Here is a 20883-nt window from a genome sequence, read left to right as displayed (position 1 = left end):
AACCCCTCAGCTGTGAGAAGTATTGGGTCAGGAAGGGTTTTCAGATCAGTGAATGTAAATGGAGATGGTTTCTATTTCCTGACATCCAGCAGTGATCTTGGAATTGATGCAGAATTGGACCATAAACCCTATTATAAGCTGTAAAAGCTTTTATGACACTTCTGCCTCCTCCTTCTTTCAGGTCAATGGACTGGAGTCTCATGTTTTTATTTTCCGGGTAGTCACAGATATTTGGTCAGACCGGCTTGGCGTGAATTCCTCACATACTCAGCGGAATTCACAATAAAGGCACATGGCCTCCCAGACTATGGAGGACGTCTATAAACTAAACGTTATGGGCGCTGTATCCCGAGCTGCAGAGACACCGGGGGTTAATCATCTACAGTCGTATCTGTCCACAGAGGGAAGTCTCACCAAAATGTTCATATACACCAGTGCTTTGCAGCGCCCCCCAGTAGTCAGCAGCAGAGCTGTCACATTTATATAGACCAGTGTTTCCCAACCAGGGTGCCTCCAGCTGTTGCAAAACTACTACTCCCAGCATGCCCGGACAGCCTCTGGCTGTCCGGGCATGCTGGGAGTTGTAGTTTTGCAACAGCTGGAGGCACCCTGCTTGGGAAACTTTGATATAGACCAATGCCCCCAGAGCCCCCAGCAGAGCTGTCACTTCTATAGATCAGTGTCCCCAGTATTCAGTAGCAGAGCTGTCACACTTCTATAGATCAGTGCCCCCAGTATTCAGCAGCAGAGCTGTCACACTTCTATAGATCAGTGCCCCCAGTACTCAGCAGCAGAGCTGTCACACCTCTATAGATCAGTGTCCCCAGTATTCAGTAGCAGAGCTGTCACACTTCTATAGATCAGTGCCCCCAGTATTCAGTAGCAGAGCTGTCACACTTCTATAGATCAGTGCCCCCAGTATTCAGTAGTAGAGCTGTCACACTTCTATAGATCAGTGCCCCCAGTACTCAGCAGCAGAGCTGTCACACCTCTATAGATCAGTGCCCCCAGTATTCAGTAGTAGAGCTATCACACTTCTATAGATCAGTGCCCCCAGTATTCAGCAGCAGAGCTGTCACACTTCTATAGATCAGTGTCCCCAGTACTCAGTAGCAGAGCTGTCACACCTCTATAGATCAGTGTCCCCAGTACTCAGTAGCAGAGCGGTCACACTTCTATAGACCAATGCCCCCAGTACTCAGTAGCAGAGCGGTCACACTTTTATAGATCAGTGCCCCCAGTATTCAGCAGCAGAGCTGTCACACTTCTATAGACCAATGCCCCCAGTACTCAGTAGCAGAGCGGTCACACTTTTATAGATCAGTGTCCCCAGTATTCAGTAGCAGAGCTGTCACCCTTCTATAGATCAGTGCCCCCAGTACTCAGCAGTAGAGCTGTCACACTTCTATAGATCAGTGTCCCCAGTATTCAGCAGCAGAGCTGTCACACTTCTATAGATCAGTGCCCCCAGTATTCAGTAGCAGAGCGGTCACACTTCTATAGAACAGTGCCCCCAGTACTCAGCAGCAGAGCTGTCACACTTCTATAGATCAGTGCCCCCAGTATTCAGTAGCAGAGCTGTCCCACTTCTATAGACCAGTGCCCCCAGTATTCAGCAGCAGAGCTGTCACACTTCTATAGATCAGTGCCCCCAGTACTCAGCAGCAGAGCTGTCACACTTCTATAGATCAGTGCCCCCCAGTACTCAGTAGCAGAGCTGTCACACTTCTATAGATCAGTGTCCCCAGTACTCAGCAGCAGAGCTGTCACACTTCTATAGATCAGTGTCCCCAGTACTCAGCAGCAGAGCTGTCACACTTCTATAGATCAGTGCCCCCAGTATTCAGTAGCAGAGCTGTCACACTTCTATAGATCAGTGTCCCCAGTACTCAGCAGCAGAGCTGTCACACTTCTATAGATCAGTGCCCCCAGTATTCAGTAGCAGAGCTGTCACACTTCTATAGATCAGTGCCCCCAGTATTCAGTAGCAGAGCTGTCACAATTCTATAGATCAGTGCCCCCCAGTACTCAGTAGCAGAGCTGTCACACTTCTATAGATCAGTGCCCCCAGTATTCAGTAGCAGAGCTGTCACACTTCTATAGATCAGTGCCCCCAGTATTCAGTAGCAGAGCTGTCACACTTCTATAGATCAGTGTCCCCAGTATTCAGTAGCAGAGCTGTCACACTTCTATAGATCAGTGCCCCCAGTATTCAGTAGCAGAGCTGTCACACTTCTATAGATCAGTGTCCCCAGAACTCAGCAGCAGAGCTGTCACACTTCTATAGATCAGTGCCCCCCAGTATTCAGTAGCAGAGCTGTCACACTTCTATAGATCAGTGCCCCCAGTATTCAGTAGCAGTACGGTCACACTTCTATAGATCAGTGCCCCCCAGTATTCAGTAGCAGAGCTGTCACACCTCTATAGATCAGTGCTCCCCAGTATTCAGTAGCAGAGCTGTCACACTTCTATAGATCAGTGCCCCCAGTATTCAGTAGCAGTACGGTCACACTTCTATAGATCAGTGCTCCCCAGTATTCAGTAGCAGAGCTGTCACACCTCTATAGATCAGTGCTCCCCAGTATTCAGTAGCAGAGCTGTCACACTTCTATAGATCAGTGCCCCCAGTATTCAGTAGCAGTACGGTCACACTTCTATAGATCAGTGCTCCCCAGTATTCAGTAGCAGAGCTGTCACACCTCTATAGATCAGTGCTCCCCAGTATTCAGTAGCAGAGCTGTCACACTTCTATAGATCAGTGCCCCCAGTATTCAGTAGCAGTACGGTCACACTTCTATAGATCAGTGCTCCCCAGTATTCAGTAGCAGAGCTGTCACACCTCTATAGATCAGTGCTCCCCAGTATTCAGTAGCAGAGCTGTCACACTTCTATAGATCAGTGCCCCCAGTATTCAGTAGCAGTACGGTCACACTTCTATAGATCAGTGCTCCCCAGTATTCAGTAGCAGAGCTGTCACACCTCTATAGATCAGTGCTCCCCAGTATTCAGTAGCAGAGCTGTCACACTTCTATAGATCAGTGCCCCCAGTATTCAGTAGCAGAGCTGTCACACCTCTATAGATCAGTGCCCCCAGTATTCAGTAGCAGAGCTGTCACACTTCTATAGATCAGTGCTGCCCAGTATTCAGCAGCAGAGCTGTCACACTTCTATAGATCAGTGCCCCCAGTACTCAGTAGCAGAGCTGTCACACTTCTATAGATCAGTGCCCCCAGTATTCAGTAGTAGAGCTATCACACTTCTATAGATCAGTGCCCCCCAGTATTCAGTAGCAGAGCTGTCACACTTCTATAGATCAGTGTCCCCAGTATTCAGTAGCAGAGCTGTCACACTTCTATAGATCAGTGTCCCCACTATTCAGTAGCAGAGCTGTCACACTTCTATAGATCAGTGCCCCCAGTATTCAGTAGTAGAGCTGTCACACTTCTATAGATCAGTGCCCCCAGTAGTCAGTAGCAGAGCTGTCACACTTCTATAGATCAGTGCTCCCCAGTATTAAGCAGCAGATCTGTCACACTTCTAGAGATCAGTGCCCCCAGTACTCAGTAGCAGAGCTGTCACACTTCTATAGATCAGTGCCCCCAGTACTCAGTAGCAGAGCTGTCACACTTCTATAGATCAGTGCCCCCCAGTATTCAGTAGCAGAGTGGTCACTTTACAGTAGACACAGCAGACCCGGCCTCAGGAACACCTGATGTAAGAACAACAATGTAGCATGAAATACGAAATATAATGGAATACAGATGTTCTATAATATTCACAACTGTTCTGTACTATAACATGCCCTTTGCCATAGTATACAAACTATGCTAAAATAGTGATAAAGTAGTAAACATGCTACAATGTAGTAAAGTACAATGCTATATAATGCACTATACTGTAATTCAATACATACTATAATCTAGTACAGTACAGTATGATGTAATGTATGTGTAATTGTATAGTATAATGCACTGTAGTGTAGTGTAATTGTATAGTATAATGCACTGTAGTGTAGTGTAATTGTATAGTATAATGCACTGTAGTGTAGTGTAATTGTATAGTATAATGCACTGTAGTGTAGTGTAATTGTATAGTATAATGCCCTGTAGTGTGATAGAGTATAATCTAGAATATTGTCTTATAGTATACTGACTGCAGACACCGACCTCTGATGTGGATCATACAGCAGCGTACAGCCGTCATCCTCTCGCCTCGCCGTCCGTGCGCAGACTGACATGGATGGGTGAGTGGATGAGTTATGAGTCGGGCATCACCTGTGACTCACCTGCGCTCAGGAACATGGAGGTTACCTGACGGGCGGCCTCCTCCTCGCAGACTATTAATAACCGTCCTGGATTAAGTAATGAGAATCATAAATATGGAGGAATGCGACCGGATCTTTACTACAAGGCTGGATCCTGGGAAGGCGCAGACCGGCGGCTCCACAGATAAGGGAACAGTAAAAATAGCAACAAACAATAACAAAATGGTCTGGAACGGCGTCGGCAAATAAAAAAAAAAAACGAGCGATGGATCCAGGACAACCGAACGAATGGTGAATAAGTAAGTGGATCTTTGATTTTACAACTAATAAATGCGCAAAAAAAAAATCATCATTCGATTTTGGCGGTAGAGGCGGCGCCAAATGTGGGTAACGAGAACCCGAACATTAAAAAGGGAGGAGGGGCACAGCTGGATATCAGCAATGATGGGAGTGATCCTTCCTGGTCAGATCTTACGGTACTGGTAACGCAGTCTCCACCAACCTATGACTGTCCAGCTGTTGCAAAACTACAACTCCCATCATGCCCTGACTGCCAAACACTATGGCAATGTAGTCACTTTTTGCATCCATAGAGTTCCTACGACTCTATCCTTAAAGAGGTACTCCGGTGGAACACTGGTGCCAGAAAGTTAAACAGATTTGTAAATTACTTTTATTTAAAAAAAAATCTTAATCCTTCCAGTACTTATTATCTGCTGAATACTACAGAAGAAATTCTTTTATTTTTGGAACACAGAGCTCTCTGCTGACATCACGACCACAGTGCTCTCTGCTGACATCTCTGTCCATTTTAGGAACTGTCCAGAACAGCATATGTTTACTATGGGGATTTTCTCCTACTCTGGACAGTTCTAAAAAATGGACAGAGATGTCAGCAGAGAGCACCTCTGTAGTAATCAGCTGCTAATAAGTACTGGCAGGATTAAGATTTTTTTTCAATAGAAGTAAATTACAGATCTGTGTAACTTTCTGGCACCAGTTGATTTAAAAAAAAAATTTATGTTTTCCACCGGAGTACCCCTTTGAGAATCACAAACCATCGTGCCTCCAGCTGTTGCAAAACTACAACTCCCAGCATGCCCGGACCGCCGAAGGCTGTCCGGGCAAGCTGGGAGTTGTAGTTCTGCCACCCCTGGCTGATTGGTTTTGAGCTAGACATATACATTGACTTCTATGATGAAATGTATCCAACCCATGTAACCGTTTTGGGGTTCTTTAACGTTTTTGCAGGATTTAAAATCACATTTTTTTATCAAAATCGTATCCAAATATTTTTTTTTTAAGTTACTGTCTATGTAAATTGTTGTGAATCGCGTCACGTTTTGATCCGTATAAAAATTGTACAAAATTTTTATTACATTTATAACTTCTTTTTTTTTTTACACGTGCGCAGTATCTTAAGGTTGGTCAACAAAGACTGAGAAACAAACATTTACACTATTTAATAGATAACATATATACGATATTTAGGCCGCAATCGTATGCTAAATAAATCAATAGGATGAGTCTAAAAATTGCATCTGTTAAACGTATGGTAGTACGTTTTCACACTTTTCTTTTTATATTTCCTTTATTATTTTAAATCTTACGTTTTTATGTTTCTCACTCTTTGTAGACTATTTCTAAGATACTGCGCATGTGTAAAAAAAATGTTAAAAAAATTAAAATCGAAAATAAAATTGAATAACAATTATACGGACTTAAATACACAGTGATACAATTCTGCACGATTTACATACACAGTAATGTTAAAAAAATAAATAAAAATAAAATTTGATATGATTTTAATCCATTTTTGAATTACAATGAAAAATCGCGGTCCACTACGAAAAATCGTGAAAAAGCTTAAAAGGACAAACACAGTTGTATGTTTGGGATACGCTTTGTTAACAGAAGTCAATGCATATGTCTAGATCAGTGTTTTCCAACCAGCCAGCTGTTGCAAAACTACAACTCCCAGCATGCCCGGACAGCCTTCGGCTGTCCGGGCATGCTGGGAGTTGTAGTTTTGCAACAGCTGGGGGCACCCTGTTCTACTTATACAATTCTATACAATTTTTAAGGCCAGAATCGAATGAACTTGATGGATGCAAAAAATCGGGATGTGAATGTGGCCTAATACGATCGCCAACGATTACGTTGCCACACAGTGGTTGTCGTGGCGGACTTTTCTAGACTATTCCAGAGTTACTGCGCATGTGTAAAAAATTTGTATACGATTAAATGGAATTAAACGTAGAGTAATTCGATTAAATACGATTAAAATGAGTTTATGAATTGGGATGAAAAATCGCAGTCGAAAAAAAAATGGACGAGAGCGTAAACGGATCAAAATGGGCGCATGTGTTGGATATTATTTGTCAATAAATGCGTTTGGATTTAGGATTCTTTATGATTCGCAAGGACAGAATCGTATGAACTCGACAGATGCAAAAAGCGTGATGCGAACGCGGCCTTAACTATTATTGGTACGTGTGCAGACGGCTGGCGAGACCTGTCACCAGGTCACGAGGAATCGATGGGGTTTTAACTCCATCATGTCTGGAGATCTCAGGATAGCCACGTTATACCGCGCTGCTGCATGTGAGTTGGGTGTGAGGCGGGCACAGGACATACACAATGTACAGTACAATCCGGGCGGTGCCAGGAGCGCGCACGCTGTGTATGATGAGCTATGCAGATTTCACGCCCCGGGCACTGCATTAATTTATTATGTAATTGTACTCCTATCATCTGGATTACTGAGCGGGAATTCTGTCTGTCTTTCTCCAAATATTGCAAAACTACAACTCCCAGCAAATCTGCTGCGACCGTGATGGCATGATGGGAGTTGTAGTTGTACAACAGACCAAGAGGAAGAAGGTCAACGCAAAACTTCAACTCCCAACAAATCTGCTGCGACCATAATGGCATGTAGGGAGTTGTAGCAGTAGCACAAATGGCCAAAATGGAGATCAATACAGAGGTTGTGAACGACCTTGACACTGGGGGGCAGCACAGGGCACGGTAGAGAAAAGAAGATGAAATCTGATTGGTCACTGCAGGCAGCACCGGATTTTACCAGACGCAATAATTTCTGTCATATTTTCTTCTCATAAGCAGCGCTGCGTCTATGTATCCTCTCTGTGTTCAGTCAGGAACGACCAAGAAAGATATGAAGTGATACGGCATAACAAACCCTCAGCTGTAGAAAACAGATCAGGATGGCTTTCCATGTTCCCATTCACTGACAGCAAGCAAAGGTCTTGAAAAAGGCGAGTGATACACAAGGAGGCCTCTCATCAAAACTGAAACCATCCCTGTTGCCCATAGCAACCAGTCATTTTTTACCAGAGTAAGAAATGAAAGTGGAGATGTGATTGGTTGCTAAGGGCAACAGTGACAGTGTTAATTAACAAGGGTAATTAGAACGTGCTAGAGCAGTGGTCTCCAACCTGCGCACCTCCAGATGTTGCAAAACTACAACTCCCAGCAAATCTGCTGCGACCGTGATGGCATGATGGGAGTTGTAGTTGTAGCACAAATGGCCAAAATGGAGATCAATACAGAGATTGCGAACGACCTTGACACTGGGGGGCAGCACAGGGCACGGTAGAGAAAAGAAGATGAAATCTGATTGGTCACTGCAGGCAGCACCGGATTTTACCAGACGCAATAATTTCAGTCATATTTTCTTCTCATAAGCAGCGCTGCGTTGCGTCTATGTATCCTCTCTGTGTTCAGTCAGGAACGACCAAGAAAGATATGAAGTGATACGGCATAACAAACCCTCAGCTGTAGAAAACAGATCAGGATGGCTTTCCATGTTCCCATTCACTGACAGCAAGCAAAGGTCTTGAAAAAGGCGAGTGATACACAAGGAGGCCTCTCATCAAAACTGAAACCATCCCTGTTGCCCATAGCAACCAGTCATTTTTACCAGAGTAAGAAAAGTGGGGATGTGATTGGTTGCTAAGGGCAACAGTGACAGTATTAATTAACAAGGGTAATTAGAACGTGCTAGAGCAGTGGTCTCCAACCTGCGGACCTCCAGATTTTGCAAAACTACAATTCCCAGCAAATCCGCTGCGACCATAATGGCATGTAGGGAGTTGTAGTTGTAGCACAAATGGCCAAAATGGAGATCAATACAGAGGTTGTGAACGACCTTGACACTGGGGGGCAGCACAGGGCACGGTAGAGAAAAGACAATGAAATCTGATTGGTCACTGCAGGCAGCACCGGATTTTACCAGACGCAATAATTTCTGTCATATTTTCTTCTCATAAGCACCGCTGCGTCTATGTATCCTCTCTGTGTTCAGTCAGGAACGACCAAGAAAGATATAAAGTGATACGGCATAACAAACCCTCAGCTGTAGAAAACAGATCAGGACCGGTTTCTATGTTGCCATTCACTGACAGCAAGCAAAGGTCTTGAAAAAGGCGAGTGATACACAAGGAGGCCTCTCATCAAAACTGAAACCATCCCTGTTGCCCATAGCAACCAGTCATTTTTACCAGAGTAAGAAAAGTGGAGATGTGATTGGTTGCTAAGGGCAACAGAGACAGTGTTAATTAACAAAAAGGTAATTAGAACGTGCTAGAGCAGTGGTCTCCAACCTGCGGACCTCCAGATGTTGCAAAACTACAATTCCCAGCATGCCCGGACAGCCAACGGCTGTCCGGGCATGCTGGGAGTTGTAGTTTTGCAACATCTGGAGGTCCGCAGGTTGAAGACCACTGTGCTAGAGCATCACATTATATGCGGATTTGACCGGTACGGGTGCGACCATGGCGATGGCACACGTGTTTCTCATTGTCCCCGCCGCCTGTTCCTCATCAGGCCTCAGACTCCGGTTACACAGCTGCCTCTTTGTAATTGACACGCTGCCCGGATGATGGATGAGTAGTCGGTCGGTCCGACATGTGGGGGTCCGGCCACGTCACATGGATCTCAGTAAGATCGCATAAGAGGAGTTTACTTACATGTGGTTATATCAGTGTCTGGGAAAGATGGGTGACAAATAATATGGCCATTATTACAGCCAACCAGAGCTCAGACAGCAGACCACATCTAGATATAGAAAGACACATTCCCTTCTCTGGTGTGGGCACATAATTGGGAAGATTTACCATTCTGATTGCTGGGAAAGCTGGGTGAGCACCACTATGGCCAATATTATAGCTCACACAACATTCGACACAGCTGTGATGACAGACCCACCTAAATTTACAATGATACAACCCCCACTTTGATGTGACTACATAAATGGGTAGCTTTGTCATTGAGGATGTTGGGAAAGCTGGGTGACAACCAATATGTAAGCCATTATAGCTCACACGTTCACAGAGCTCTGAAGGGCAGACACATCTAGATATATAGAGACACATCCCTTGCTCTGGTGTGGGCACATAACAAGGAGATTTGCTATTCAGAGTGCTGGGGAAGCTGAGTGACTAATAATTGTCCCAACTTTTATAGCTCACAGAGATCCAAAGGGCATACTGATCTAGACATACAATCACATCCCCTGCCTGGTAAAGTTGCCATTCAGTATCCTTGGAAAGCTGGATGACAACCAATGTGGCCGCCATTAAAGCTCACACAGCAGTCAAAGAGCTCTCAAGGACAGACCCATCAGGATATATAAGGCTCCCTCTGCTCTGGTGAGACTAAATAACCAGGAAGATTTGTCATTGAGGACCCTGGAAAAGCTGGGTGACAACCAATATGGCCACCATTACAGCTCATACAGCGGTCATAGATCTCTATAGGGCAGACCAATCTGGATAAATAAAGACCCTGGGAAAGCAGGGTAACAATCAATATCACAGCCAATAAAGGCCGACCAATCTGGATATATAAGGACCCTGGGAAAGCAGGGTAACAATCAATATCACAGCCAATACAGCTTACACAGCGGTCATAAAGCCCTGAAGGGAAGACCCATATGGATATGGATAAAAAAAGGACACCTGCTCCCGTGTCAATACAAAACCTGCAATATTTGTCATTGATGACCCTGGGAAAGCTGGGTTACAACCAATATCACAGCCATTACAGCTCACACAGCAGTCATAGAGCTCTGAAAGGCGGACCCCTCTAAATATATAAAGACACATCATAACCTTTGATGTATCAATCAGGTAGATTTGCCATTCTTGACCCTGGGAAAGCTGGGTGCAAGCCCATGTATGTGCGGGTTTCCTATTCTCTGGAATGTTATACAATCGCGGCATATCATTCATTACACAGCGCTGATTTATGGCGGTAACACCTGACAGACGGCCGTAAAGTCACAGAGAATAAAACGATAATTACGTCTTTTATGGGGATCGCTGTAAAATCTGAGATTCTGGCAGCGGGCGCGAAATCCTCTAGAATCACATTACGAGGCGGATAATTACTTAATTCTATTTCACGGCCTGTAAGCAGATTTAATTCAATATGGCGGCCAGCCCTTATCTTCTACTATTTAAACATAAAATATATCCAGGTAGTCACCCAGCTTTTCATGGACCCTGAACATCACATAAATCTACCCTGTAATATGGCTACACTCCTCCCAACTCCTTCACTCCTGCTGTGTGTCACTACAGTCCTGGTGCTCTATTCATGAACCAGGAAGCTCAGGATGAACCGTCCTTTAGGCTTCGGTTATGTAATTATTAGTATCCATAAACACATTGTAACCTACGGAAATGTGACCGGAGACGGCAGGGAAACCCCCGCGCCTGACACCGGCCATTGTTGTCACCTTGTAACCGTGCATCGGAATGTGGGCCAACCGGTCCGCCCAGCAGGGAATTAGTTGTGCTGGGGGCAATGAGGTACCAGAGGGGATAACAGGAAAAGGGCGCCTGAGGTTACAATGGGTGGGAGGTCGTAAGGTGGAATATTTTAGTATATGGCGACGTTTACTCCAAAGAACAGCGATTTCGGCGGTTTCGCTTTTACAGGTGAAACATGGTTTTGACCACATAGAATATTAGACTATATTCACACATCGCGGCAAAAAATGCAATATAACCTCCAACTGGTGATATCTATATCCCCTCCCCCAGCAGTGGATACATTATAATTGTTGGGAAAAAACTAATATGGTAACAGTTCCAGTCTGTTTAATTAAGCTGTTTACAAATCTTGGTCAACCACGCTATCGTGTGCGCCAATAAAAACGGATACGTTACAGCCTTTAAAAAAAAAAAATGTTTTATAATGTAAGTCAATGGGAAAAGGATGGTACACCACTGCACCTTTTTACCATCTTTTAACCAGTAGTGTACCTTCACTTTGGCGAAACCAACCCACCCTACTTAGCTTCCTACCTGGCCACTTACCTAGCTACCTACCTACTTATTTACCTACCTACTTACGTACCAAGCTAACTACCTACCTATCTACCTACCTACCTAAATAGCTATCTACTTGGCTACTTACCTCCTTACTTACTTAGCTATCTACCACCCTACTTCCCTACATAGCTACTCACTTAGCTACCAACGTACCTACAAAGTTACCTACCTGGCTAACTACCTACATAGCTACATACCTACGTATGTACCTGGATATCTACCTACATCGTTACCTACCTACCTACTTATGTACCTGGATACCTACCTACATAGCTCATGGGGTCAGGTGGAGGTTGGCTAAGACCGGAGGACAATAATCGCCATTATCGCTGATTTTCTCTCATTCTATTTACAGAGCTGAGATGTAAAGAAATCTGCAGAATTCTGTCTGATCTCTTCCCTTTATATACTGGAGGACTACAAATCCCAGAGCGTTGGCCAGCTGCAGAGTCACGTTTATAAGATGAGAGAAGGAAGTGATGGTAAACGACCTCGTGCAGTGCGCGCAGCAAAACCGCAACCTTGAGCTTGGAGAGTAAACATAGAGGAATGAAAGTGACCGTCCTGCCCTGCGAGAGGCCGGAGCCACCAGCAACAGGACACGACTACAGCCAAAAAATCTGTGACACTTCTCCTCACCTCATACTCTCCACTCTCTACAACTCACTTTATTTTATTACATATATATCAAAAATAGCAAATAACCTCTCTATATTACATCATATGTGACTGATATCATCCTCTTATAACGCTCCAGTACTGATATAACCTCTATATATTACATCATATGTGACTGATATCATCCTCTTATAACGCTCCAGTACTGATATAATCTCTATATATTACAACATATGTGACTGATATCATCCTCTTATAACGCTCCAGTACTGATATAACCTCTATATATTACATATGTGACTGATATCATCCTCTTATAACGCTCCAGTACTGATATAATCTCTATATATTACAACATATGTGACTGATATCATCCTCTTATAACGCTCCAGTACTGATATAATCTCTATATATTACATCATATGTGACTGATATCATCCTCTTATAACGCTCCAGTACTGATATAACCTCTATATATTACATTATATGTGACTGATATCCTCTTATAACGCTGCAGTACTGATATAATCTCTATATATATTACATCATATGTGACTGATATCATCCTCTTATAACGCTGCAGTACTGATATAACCTCTATATATTACATCATATGTGACTGATATCATCCTCTTATAACGCTCCAGTACTGATATAATCTCTATATATTACATCATATGTGACTGATATCATCCTCTTATAACGCTCCAGTACTGATATAATCTCTATATATATTACATCATATGTGACTGATATCATCCTCTTATAACGCTCCAGTACTGATATAATCTCTATATATTACATCATATGTGACTGATATCATCCTCTTATAACGCTCCAGTACTGATATAATCTCTATATATATTACATCATATGTGACTGATATCATCCTCTTATAACGCTCCAGTACTGATATAACCTCTATATATTACATCATATGTGACTGATATCATCCTCTTATAACGCTCCAGTACTGATATAACCTCTATATATTATATCATATGTGACTGATATCATCCTCTTATAACGCTCCAGTACTGATATAACCTCTATATATTATATCATATGTGACTGATATCATCATCTTATAACGCTCCAGTACTGATATAATCTCTATATATATATTACATCATATGTGACTGATATCATCCTCTTATAACGCTCCAGTACTGATATAACCTCTATATATTACATCATATGTGACTGATATCATCCTCTTATAACGCTCCAGTACTGATATAACCTCTATATATTACATCATATGTGACTGATATCATCCTCTTATAATGCTCCAGTACTGATATAATCTCTATATATATTACATCATATGTGACTGATATCATCCTCTTATAACGCTCCAGTACTGATATAACCTCTATATATTACATATGTGACTGATATCATCCTCTTATAACGCTCCAGTACTGATATAACCTCTATATATTACATCATATGTGACTGATATCATCCTCTTATAATGCTCCAGTACTGATATAACCTCTATATATATTACATCATATGTGACTGATATCATCCTCTTATAACGCTCCAGTACTGATATAATCTCTATATATTACATCATATGTTATGATATCATCCTCTTATAACGCTCCAGTACTGATATAACCTCTATATATTACATATGTGACTGATATCATCCTCTTATAACGCTCAAGTACTGATATAACCTCTATATATTACATATGTGTCTGATATCATCCTCTTATAATGCTCCAGTACTGATATAACCTCTATATATTACATATGTGTCTGATATCATCCTCTTATAATGCTCCAGTACTGATATAACCTCTATATATTACATCATATGTGACTGATATCATCCTCTTATAACGCTCCAGTACTGATATAACCTCTATATATATTACATCATATGTGACTGATATCATCCTCTTATAACGCTCCAGTACTGATATAACCTCTATATATATTACATCATATGTGACTGATCTTATCCTCTTATAACGCTCCAGTACTGATATAACCTCTATATATATTACATCATATGTGACTGATATCATCCTCTTATAATGCTCCAGTACTGATATAACCTCTATATATTACATATGTGTCTGATATCATCCTCTTATAATGCTCCAGTACTGATATAACCTCTATATATTACATATGTGACTGATATCATCCTCTTATAATGCTCCAGTACTGATATAACCTCTATATATTACATATGTGTCTGATATCATCCTCTTATAATGCTCCAGTACTGATATAACCTCTATATATTACATATGTGTCTGATATCATCCTCTTATAATGCTCCAGTACTGATATAACCTCTATATATTACATCATATGTGACTGATATCATCCTCTTATAACGCTCCAGTACTGATATAACCTCTATATATATTACATCATATGTGACTGATATCATCCTCTTATAACGCTCCAGTACTGATATAATCTCTATATATTACATCATATGTGACTGATATCATCCTCTTATACCGCTCCAGTACTGATATAACCTCTATATATTACATCATATGTGACTGATATCATCCTCTTATAACGCTCCAGTACTGATATAACCTCTATATATTACATCATATGTGACTGATATCATCCTCTTATAACGCTCCAGTACTGATATAACCTCTATATATTACATCATATGTGACTGATATCATCCTCTTATAACGCTCCAGGACTGATACAACCTCTATATATATATTACATATGTGACTGATATCATCCTCTTATAACGCTCCAGTACTGATATAACCTCTATATATTACATTATATGTGACTGATATCCTCTTATAACGCTCCAGTACTGATATAACCTCTATATATTACATCATATGTGACTGATATCATCCTCTTATAACACTCCAGTACTGATATAACCTCTATATATTACATCATATGTGACTGATATCATCCTCTTATAACACTCCAGTACTGATATAACCTCTATATATTACATCATATGTGACTGATATCATCCTCTTATAACGCTCCAGTACTGATATAATCTCTATATATTACATATGTGACTGATATCATCCTCTTATAACGCTCCAGTACTGATATAATCTCTATATATTACATCATGTGACTGATATCATCCTCTTATAACGCTCCAGTACTGATATAATCTCTATATATTACATCATGTGACTGATATCATCCTCTTATAACGCTCCAGTACTGATATAACCTCTATATATTACATCATATGTGACTGATATCATCCTCTTATAACGCTCCAGTACTGATATAATCTCTACATATATATTACATCATATGTGACTGATATCATCCTCTTATAACGCTCCAGTACTGATATAATCTCTATATATTACATCATATGTGACTGATATCATCCTCTTATAACGCTACAGTACTAATATAATCTCTATATATTACATCATATGTGACTGATATCATCCTCTTATAACGCTCCAGTACTGATATAATCTCTATATATTACATCATATGTGACTGATATCATCCTCTTATAACGCTCCAGTACTGATATACCCTCTATATATTACATCATATGTGACTGATATCATCCTCTTATAACGCTCCAGTACTGATATAATCTCTATATATTACATCATATGTGACTGATATCATCCTCTTATAACGCTCCAGTACTGATATACCCTCTATATATTACATCATATGTGACTGATATCATCCTCTTATAACGCTCCAGTACTGATATAACCTCTATATATATTACATCATATGTGACTGATATCATCCTCTTATAACGCTCCAGTACTGATATAACCTCTATATATTACATCATATGTGACTGATATCATCCTCTTATAACGCTCCAGTACTGATATAAGCTCCTGATACATTATATCATCTGTGTTTCCCTGTAGACTTTTCCATATTGTAGATGGAGGGCACATTCCTGGACAAGCTCGAACGGGCACCAAAATGTGACAGCGCCAGCCAAGCGGTGCCTACAACAAATCCGTTCAGGAGGGAAAAGTCCTCGAGCAGCCAGTGAAGGGTTAATAAACCCCCCAAGTTTACTGTCAGCAGAATTCTTCATAAACCCGAGGACACTCCCTGAAGATGAAGGACGGTGGCGCCGGCGCAAGATCTGGATCTCCGCTGATAAGAAAAGGGGAGGGGGCTCCACCGTATGCACCTGCTGACCTGCTCGCCATTGTCGTTTAACTTGTCCAATTGTTTGTCGTCCTTCGCCAATAAGTACGGCACTGACCCGTTACTGCGCAGCCAAGGTGGACACCGGTATACGGTACAGATCCGCCGCTCGGTAACGCAATAACAAATCTCCGGGTTACTGGACTGCAACAAATTTTTTCACAATATACGGGTCCAGCTGTGAAAACCATCAGAACGAAAACAAAAAAGCGCGACCAAAAGCTTAATGCAAAACATCCGAGCGGACAGCGGCGGCGCTAATTGAAACCTTACCGATGAGCAGCGCGGGGCGCGCACAACATCAAAGCCCAGGACACCAGAGGAGGAGGAATGCTCTGCGGAGCAATGGGCCCCTGCTGGGAGCTGACACAGGATGGAGCCGCTTCCTCCGCTTCACTCGTCAACTAAAACCCAAAAGTTCATCGCAAGTCACGCTCCATATGTCCCGCGGACGCACGCGAAAACGGGAAGATGGGCAAGGCTGGGGTGAGAGCAGGGGGCAGGTGAGTGCGGGAAATACAGCCGGCGCAGGACAAGATGGAGATTAGTGTCCCCCCAATCTGTGGTTGCAAAACTACAACTCCTAGCATGCCCTGACAGCCTTCGGCTGTCAGGGCATGCTGGGAGTTGTAGTTTTGCAAATGCTGGGAGATATTAAGACATCCCCTAGTCTGGCACTTGCTTGTGAAAGTTCAGTCTCCCCTCCCCCTATGACAATTCCCATTCATTAAAATGAGCGGCCGCAACAATAAGACCCCCGCACAGATACAAATTACCATGAAAAGAGCGAGTATCACTAGGGAGGGGTCCGGGAAGAGCCCCTGCTCCATTACTATAACCGCAGATACTGACCCCACCCAGAAAGTGCTGCTTCACTAATACAACTGCAGATACTGACCCCAACATGACAAGAAGAGGAGCCCCCCCAGACAGTGCTGCTTCACTAATATAACTACAGATACTGACCCCCAACATGACAGGAGGAGGAGCCCCCCAGACAGCGCTGCTTCACTAATATAACTGCAGATACTGACCCCCAACATGACAGGAAGAGGAGCCCCCCAGACAGTGCTGCTTCACTAATATAACTACAGATACTGACCCCCAACATGACAAGAAGAGGAGCCCCCCAGACAGTGCTGCTTCACTAATATAACTACAGATACTGACCCCCAACATGACAAGAAGAGGAGCCCCCCAGACAGCGCTGCTTCACTAATATAACTACAGATACTGACCCCCAACATGACAAGAAGAGGAGCCCCCCAGACAGTGCTGCTTCACTAATATAACTGCAGATACTGACCCCCAACATGACAAGAAGAGGAGCCCCCCCAGACAGCGCTGCTTCACTAATATAACTGCAGATACTGACCGCCAACATGACAGGAAGAGGAGCCCCCCAGACAGTGCTGCTTAACTAATATAACTACAGATACTGACCCCCCCAACATGACAGGAGGAGGAGCCCCCCAGACAGCGCTGCTTCACTAATATAACTGCAGATACTGACCCCCAACATGACAAGAAGAGGAGCCCCCCAGACAGTGCTGCTTCACTAATATAACTACAGATACTGACCCCCAACATGACAAGAAGAGGAGCCCCCCAGACAGTGCTGCTTCACTAATATAACTGCAGATACTGACCCCAACATGAAAGGAGGAGGAGCCCCCCAGACAGTGCTGCTTCACTAATACAACTGCAGATACTGACCCCCAACATGACAAGAAGAGGAGCCCCCCAGACAGCGCTGCTTCACTAATATAACTGCAGATACTGACCCCCAACATGACAGGAGGAGGAGCCCCCCAGACAGTGCTGCTTCACTAATATAACTGCAGATACTGACCCCCAACATGACGAGAAATGGAGCCCCCCAGACAGTGCTGCTTCACTAATAAAACTGCAGATACTGACCCCAACATGACAAGAAGAGGAGCCCCCCAGACAGTGCTGCTTCACTAATACAACTGCAGATACTGACCCCCAACATGACAAGAAGAGGAGCCCCCCAGACAGTGCTGCTTCACTAATAAAACTGCAGATACTGACCCCAACATGACAAGAAGTGGAGCCCCCCAGACAGTGCTGCTTCACTAATACAACTGCAGATACTGACCCCCAACATGACAAGAAGAGGAGCCCCCAGACAGTGCTGCTTCACTAATACAACTGCAGATACTGACCCCCAACATGACAAGAAGAGGAGCCCCCCAGACAGTGCTGCTTCACTAATATAACTGCAGATACTGACCCCCAACATGACAAGAAGAGGAGCCCCCCAGACAGCGCTGCTTCACTAATATAACTGCAGATACTGACCCCCAACATGACAAGAAGAGGAGCCCCCCAGACAGTGCTGCTTCACTAATACAACTGCAGATACTGACCCCCAACATGACAGGAGGAGGAGCCCCCCAGACAGTGCTGCTTCACTAATATAACTGCAAATACTGACCCCCAACATGACAAGAAGAGGAGCCCCCCAGACAGTGCTGCTTCTCTAATATAACTGCAGATACTGACCCCCAACATGACAGGAGGAGAAGCCCCCCAGACAGTGCTGCTTCACTAATAAAACTGCAGATACTGACCCCCAACATGACAAGAAGAGGAGCCCCCAGACAGTGCTGCTTCAGTAATATAACTGTAAATACTGACCCCCAACATGACAAGAAGAGGAGCCCCCCCAGACAGTGCTGCTTCATGAATATAACTGCAAATAGTGACCCCCAACATGACAAGAAGAGGAGCCCCCCAGACAGTGCTACTTCACTAATACAACTGCAGATACTGACCCCAACATGACAAGAAGAGGAGCCCCCCCAGACAGTGCTGCTTCACTAATACAACTGCAGATACTGACCCCCAACATGACAAAAGGAGGAGCCCCCCCAGACAGTGCTGCTTCACTAATACAACTGCAGATACTGACCCCAACATGACAAGAAGAGGAGCCCCCAGACAGTGCTGCTTCACTAATATAACTGCAGATACTGACCCCCAACATGACAGGAGGAGGAGCCCCCCAGACAGTGCTGCTTCACTACTACTCCTGCAGATACTGACCCCAACATGACAAGAAGAGGAGCCCCCCAGACAGTGCTGCTTCACTAATATAACTGCAGATACTGACCCCCAACATGACAGGAGGAGGAGCCCCCCAGACAGTGCTGCTTCACTAATATAACTGCAGATACTGACCCCCAACATGACAAGAAGAGGAGCCCCCAGACAGTGCTGCTTCTCTAATATAACTGCAGATACTGACCCCAACATGACAAGAAGAGGAGCCCCCCCAGACAGTGCTGCTTCACTAATACAACTGCAGATACTGACCCCAACATGACAAGAAGAGGAGCCCCCCCAGACAGTGCTGCTTCACTAATAAAACTGCAGATACTGACCCCCAACATGACAAGAAGAGGAGCCCCCCCAGACAGTGCTGCTTCACTAATATAACTGCAGATACTGACCCCCAACATGACAGGAGGAGGAGCCCCCCAGACAGCGCTGCTTCACTAATATAACTGCAGATACTGACCCCCAACATGACAAGAAGAGGAGCCCCCCAGACAGTGCTGCTTCACTAATATAACTACAGATACTGACCCCAACATGACAAGAAGAGGAGCCCCCCAGACAGTGCTGCTTCACTAATATAACTGCAGATACTGACCCCCAACATGACAGGAGGAGGAGCCCCCCCAGACAGTGCTGCTTCACTAATACAACTGCAGATACTGTCCCCCAACATTACCAGAGGTGGCGCTCTCTTCACAACCACATCTGGAGATACTGCCCCCATTATCAGCCCCTCCAGTGCCAGCTGCCGTATTCCATCACCACTAGAGAAGACGACATCTGGAGACAGATTACACATAATCCTCGAGGACCTAGAAGAATATTCCTCTTAGTACCTAGAGCCGACACGTCCCCAGAAACCTATTGATCGCGACAATTATAGGAGGTCAGCGGTGGGTTATCTACACCTATAGCTGTCACTCCAAACCCCCCCCCCCCATGTGACCCCCGGACGGGCGACCCCTCACCTCCCAGCAGGCAGCAGCAGCATCTGGAGCAGAACCAGGAGCAGAAGGGGGGGTCGCTGGGGCTTCCACTCTTCATCCTCTCATGACCAGCACTGAGCAGCCGAGCACCAGGGACTGGAAGAGCAGGTCACCTCGCCGGCAGGAGGAGCCAGAGCTGAGGGTGGAGCAGCTCCCTGTACACACTGACATACCCACTGCACACGGGACTCGTGCCCAGTGCACCCAATGGTTAAATCAGGGCACTGCAGCTAACGTACTGAACCAGGGGACTGCACGTACTGTACTGAACCAGTCACTGCATATAACCCATGTACCCACTGCCCCTAATAACCAGTCACTGCATATAACACATGTACCCACTGCTCCTAATAACCAGTCACTGCATATAACACATGTACCCACTGCACCT

General features: G+C 44.0%; 1 protein-coding gene across 8 annotated transcripts in view; it reads right to left on the bottom strand.

The window, feature by feature from the left end:
- KALRN (kalirin RhoGEF kinase) overlaps nt 1-20883 on the bottom strand; it is a 353691-nt gene that overhangs the window by 71609 nt on the left and 261199 nt on the right. Inside the window, exon 1 of one of the 8 annotated variants that reach the window (XM_056535726.1) lies at nt 20475-20624. The exons of the other annotated variants lie outside the window; for them this stretch is intronic. Coding sequence (XP_056391701.1) covers nt 20475-20550 — 76 coding nt within the window. The 5' untranslated portion in view covers nt 20551-20624. Of the gene's footprint in view, nt 1-20474; nt 20625-20883 lie in introns of those variants that run through there. 8 annotated transcript variants of the gene reach the window in all.

This window comes from Hyla sarda, chromosome 8 (genome assembly GCF_029499605.1).
Source record: "Hyla sarda isolate aHylSar1 chromosome 8, aHylSar1.hap1, whole genome shotgun sequence".
NCBI lineage: Eukaryota > Metazoa > Chordata > Amphibia > Anura > Hylidae > Hyla > Hyla sarda.
This window is presented reverse-complemented; position numbering and strand designations above follow the sequence as displayed.